General features: G+C 41.3%; 1 protein-coding gene across 2 annotated transcripts in view; it reads right to left on the bottom strand.

The window, feature by feature from the left end:
* Pigk (phosphatidylinositol glycan anchor biosynthesis class K) overlaps positions 1-6,000 on the bottom strand; it is an 81,082-nt gene that overhangs the window by 52,510 nt on the left and 22,572 nt on the right. For both annotated transcript variants that reach the window (XM_021158609.2, XM_029475289.1), the window contains 2 exons: positions 4,238-4,373; positions 2,164-2,275 (listed from right to left, as the gene is read on the bottom strand). In XM_021158609.2, the coding sequence (XP_021014268.1) occupies positions 2,164-2,275; positions 4,238-4,373 (248 nt within the window). The remainder of the gene's footprint in view (positions 1-2,163; positions 2,276-4,237; positions 4,374-6,000) is intronic.

Raw genomic sequence — 6,000 nt, 5'->3', positions numbered from 1 at the left:
CTGACATATTCCCTAATGCACACAGAACCATATACAGTACAAACGCTGACATATTCCCTAATGCATGTATAAACACACACAGTACAAACACTGACATATTCCCTAATGCACACAGAACCATATACAGTACAAAGACTGACATATTCCTAAAGCACACAGAACCAAATACAGTACAAATGCTGACCTATTCCCTAATGCACACAGAACTATATACAGTACCAACACTGACATATTCCCTAATGCACACTGAACCATAAACAGTACAAAAGCTGACATATTCCCTAATGCACACAGAACCGTATACAGTACAAATGCTGATATATTCCCTAATGCATATATAAACACACACAGTACAAACGCTGACATATTCCCTAATGCACACTGAACCATAAACAGTACAAACACATCCAGATATATACACTTAGATTATTTCCTGTGATGCTTTAATAATACATCCTTACCTTAAATATGGGCTTGAAAGCAAATTTAATTTTCCATACCAACTTAAAACAGAATGCACAAGAACAGTATACTTGATTTTTTTTAAGAGTTTTTCTATCACTTGGTGAGAAAGCAGCTAAAGCACTGAGTAGTCCCTGGTGTGCGCTCACTCCATGTGTACTCTGCTAGTATAAATATTATGAAGTGTGGCTCTCACTAACAACTGGTGGTTTATCCCTGACTATTGAATACAGTCCATTAGCTGGCCAGGGGTTGGTGATATGAACCAGCCAGTGTGTGTGGATGGGAACCCTTGCTGTGCCACGTGCAGGCTCTGTTACTTTAGTAAATAACTTAATCTCTGCCCCATTCTGCTCAGCCACACAGTGAGGGCACTGGTGGCTCCCACAGCCCACGTGCAAACTTGAAAAGCAGCTGCCTCTGAACAGTGAAGGAGGGAAGCTGATTATAGTGGCACGAGTGGCTAGTGATTAAGCCTTTGTGGGGAAAAGGGTATTTCTCCTTCCCATGAGACACCCTGCAGCCAGGCACACAAGTCAGTCAAAACACTCTAGATGCCAGCCAGCTCCCACTTAACACCAGGCCAAGTGCTGTGCATATGGTAAGACTTGCATGACCATACATGGCAGCTCTGGATATCAGCACTAAATTCACCAGGCTGCCTAAGGATGAAACTCATTGGCAGAGGCAATAATTTAAGACAGCTCACAGTATACAGAAAGCCTCAAAAGTATTGGCGCTTATTTTTACTATCATGATTATCATCTATTCCACTGTGTTGCAGGCTCTCTAACACAGACTCTATATTAGAACTGCTGGAATTTCCTTCATGTCTGGAGTTATTTTCAAAGAATGGCAACAAACCAAGAAAAAAATGTAAAATATGTAAATCCTATATTTTAGTACATTAACTGAAACTAACCTAGAAATTATGACATCCAGAAAATATGTTCACCATACAGCTTCACAGACCCCACCCCAGACCAAAACAAAGAAATGTAGGCTAAGTCTCAGCATTTACTCAAGGACTTACTGAGTAAAGCCTTCAAAAGTAGAATTTGGGAGTGTGGGGCAGAGAAGGGCAGATCTGCAGTTCTATTATGTGCTGAGTAGGACGACCCAAGGGGAACAACGGCTTGTTTTCCCTAGACCATGAGTGGAAGATGTGCATGAACACATGTGTACAGGCTGTTTACATGTATGAACACATGTGCATAAGCTGTCACTCAGGAAAGGTGACAAAAGATCGTGAAGACAAGTAAACACAGATGACACACACACACTGCCCTCATCCAAATCGGGGCCAGGAGGGCTGCAGACGGAGGCACAGCTGTTCCAGTCGATATCTTACGGCTAGGACCAGTCTAAACGTGAAATTAATTTGTGTTTCTTATGCACAGTCTGAAGGAACCTTTGCCCCTTTTCAGTGCCTGCATTTGGACCACCACCTGTCGCATGAAGTCAGACATTTGTACAGGTTGGCAACAATTGTAGATTCTGGAATAAGGATCCTCAACCTATGTCCCTTTTACATGTCATTTCAGGTATACACACACACACACACGCGAGTGTACACACACGCACACTCACACACACATGACTTTAACCAAAGGTCACTCTGTTACTTTAGCATCTGTTTACTGGGTTCCATTTGATCATGTTTCAATATAATCTACTAGAACTCTTTGAACTCTGAAATACCTGTCATATAAATGAGGATATTGCTTCTGTCGTCGGAAAGAAGACGCTTTGAGCGAGGGGTACTGGGTGGAACCCTCCCGGTCAATACCCTTAAAAAGTTCTCCACGGTTACCTAGAAGAATTAATTTTTTTTTTAAAAAAGAGTAATCAGATGAAATCAAACCTTAAGATATTCAAAAGTCTTCCTATCTATATATTACTCAGCATAATTTGAAAATAAAACAGAAAGCAAATTATAGTGCAAGTAAAAACTAGATTACTAAAGCTAAGCATACACTCCCGAATGCCTCAGCCTGCAGCAGGGTGTGTGCCTGTGACCCAGCATGGGGTGGGGATGGGGGGAGACTGAGGCAAGAGAAGGGAACCCCAAGGCCAGACTGGGCTATACAGCAAGACATAATGGGAAGAAACGCCTTAGGACTAAACACTAACAAGGAAAAGCTATGTTGGAGCAAAATAATTTAATTCTCAATTTAGAATTTTAAATACTATGTATTAAAAACTGATCTCAAAGTTTCCTAACTTATTTATACAAGTAATTCTTTGGGAGGACACAAAATACAAACACTTATAAATAACTAGTTACATCATACAGCTGATTTGTGCCACTACTCAGTCAATGACAGGTTAGTCACACAAGAGGACATGGCATGCCACTACCAACACCAACACCACCTGCCAAATATGTATCTTTAAATTTGGATGAATTATGTCACTTAGACTTCTATCATATTATCTTCAACTTATAAAACACATTTTACACAGATCGTCCCAATTTGAAATTTCTAGGCATCTGGGATTCTTCAAAGGCATGTTTAACATTGTAGGGAAAAAATACTAATTTAAAGTTAATAGTTGAGTCATATATCATCCATAATTTAAAATTTAATTAAAAAGCAGAAAATCCATTCAGCTTTTCCAATGGCTTGTTTTCCCTAGACCATGAGTGGAAGATGTGCATGTACACATGTGTACAGGCTGTTTACATGTATGAACACATGTGCATAAGCTGTTTACATGTATGAACACATGTGCATAAGCTGTTTACATGTATGAACACATGTGCATAAGCTGTTCAGAACACAGCAAAATACTGAAGGAAATAACAGGATCTCTTATTGGCTAACAAGGTAGGGAATGTTTTTACTCTTTCAAATGACCAAATGAGAAGTCGAACATTCATTCCCATCAATCTGCAGAACTTTTCTGGGCAGCTGTAACTTGAGTACCCTCTAGCTGTAAGACACACAGAAACAGGACAAAGAACCTTTACTAAGTCTCCCATTATAGTAGATATTAGTAGTATAAGTCTCTAGCTGTAAGACACACAGAAACAGGGTAAGTCCTTAAAGGGGCTGGCAGCCCGGCTCAGGCTGCTCTGACAACTGATGTGGGAGCTCTGCAGACATGAGATGGCCTCCCACCCTCAGGGGGCTTGGTGAGAAGGAAGCAGGATCTAAGACAGCTTCGAATCCCACACAGGCTTGAACTTAAAAACTAAGTTTCTAAGGAAGAAGATATGGCATAATGCACTCTTGGCAAGCATGTTACTTCTAACTGGGTGACTAGAACACGGTGGGAGCTTACTTAAGGTGGACTCATGTCAAACAGGTGGGCCTAACCTTAACCCTGCGGCACAACCTGTCATCTACACAGTCACTCCTGAGAACCATGCAATTGAGTTTTCAAAACAAAACAAAAACATGGCAGCACGAAAGTGTCTGGTTCATAATGCTTCCGTCAGTTTACAGGCCTGTTGTCGGTTACGTTCATAACTCTCCTGGGCACACAAGGCCCACAGGGCCCAGACTAGACAAGGTCTATGAGAAGAGGGGTCCTTGTTAGTCAGGGGGTTTATCCACAACTAATATGCCAAATAGAAACACTGAAGCCAAGACTGCAGACCAAGCATGAAAAGCCAACCTTTCCTGTTGAAACAGGCAGCACAACTGTCAACCTGGTCAACTTCCTGCATTTAGTTGTGAACTCCAAACACTGACTGAATCCCGCCAGAGCTCAACAATAACTAACTGGAGTTTAAAGATGGCTGTCATGCTTCTGATGGAGGACGCACCTCATAGCTTCTGTAGTCCACTTCCACATCGTCTCCATACACATTGAGCTCCATGTTCTTGTGGCTGAACACTGTGGCTGGCTTGGGGTTCCGAGCATTGCACGCCATGTCATCAGCAAGCATCAGGACAATGTGACTAGCAAAAGAATTTCAGAAAAGTGATCTTTACATATAGCCCAAAGTCCAACAGATGTGGTTAATGTATTAGAAGCAGAATCCTAGTCAACCTTCTCCTCATTAGAAAAAGCTGAATTTTCATTGAGGCACTCAAAGAGCCTTAACTAACTCTCCTGTTATAGTAGATATTAGTAGTATGACTCAAAGCAGAGAACAGGCATTCTAGCATGGAATGTTACAACTTTTGGTGTAAGTTAACATTTCCCATGTAACAAAGGGAAGCTAAAGGAGCTATACCAGACAAACATTTTAATATCTAACATCCTCGAGTAGAAAACTCCACACTAAACTATGATCTTCTTTTCTTTTTTGGGTTTGTTTGTTTGTTTGTTTTTCGAGACAGGGTTTCTCTGTATAGCCCTGGCTGTCCTGGAACTCAATTTGTGGACTAGGCTGGCCTCGAACTCAGAAATCTGCCGAGTGCTGGGATTAAAGGTGTGCACCACCACACCTGGCTAACTATGATCTTCTAAAGAATTTAACTTTCAGACATGTAAGCATGAAATTTGCAGTCTGTGAGCCTGCACAAGCGGTGGAACCAGGCAAGGAGCCACAAACTGTACCACACCAGGCCACACCCTTCAGGAAGGCTAGCCACCACGTTTCTCCATCAGTTAGTCAAAACTGTGCCACTTACAAATGTCAGGCTGTGATCACAGTGGGAGCCATTTATAATGTCTGCTGGCTCCACCCTACCACTCCTATTCAGAATGCTAGTCTTCACCAGCCTTTCTGTGTCTTCTGCTCTTCCCAAGCCACTGACCAGTCAGACTTCAAAGGATTCCGGTCCCTGATAGGCACTGCATCTCATGGTCTGCTTTACTGCCTCCAGGACAAGAATGCATGAGAACCCTGCATCACACCCTGTCACCATTCCATGAGGATACAGGCCAAAGGAGGACTCAAATGCACCTGTCCTGGTTACCACCACTTTCAGGCCTAGAATATAGTGGACACTTAATAACTTAAGTGACTCAAGTATCTTCATTTTTGAAAACCTGAAGAGGAAATTGGTCCTACCACTGAAACTTGGTACCATGAGTCAGAAGAATTTTCTTTTCTACATACACTTGAGCTCCCCAGCACAGGGGAGACCAACATGGTGGTAATGTAATTAATTTAGCAGAGATGGCAAGAAGAAAATGTTCTGCTGCATATGTTCCAAATACACTAAAGTTCAAGCCTGAACCACTGTGACTTTCTGGGAAGCTTTCTCCTCTGGAAGCAGTCCAATCCTGAACGCTCCAGTATCAGCCCTGCAGCTGCTACATCTCTAAAATGGAAACATGGTTACATTTTATAACTTAGGAAGATCGTTAGTTTACATTAAGTTATTAATAAATCATGTATGTTTCATTAAACAAGAATAACTGATTCAGCATGTATAAAAGTGAGTCTTTCTTCAGGCCATGCTTTGTTTAGAGCTAATGAAATGAACTGATTACCATATCAATCACAGTATATGTAATCCATGTGTTTCTCAGAGATAATTTTGAGCCTCAGTGTAAGTACTATTACCCTTGATTAAATATCATCAGTATATTATAAAAATAATTTTACTAGTAATAATGTAAATGAGAAGGTGT

Source organism: Mus caroli, chromosome 3, assembly GCF_900094665.2.
Source record: "Mus caroli chromosome 3, CAROLI_EIJ_v1.1, whole genome shotgun sequence".
Taxonomy (NCBI): Eukaryota; Metazoa; Chordata; class Mammalia; order Rodentia; family Muridae; genus Mus; species Mus caroli.
This window is presented reverse-complemented; position numbering and strand designations above follow the sequence as displayed.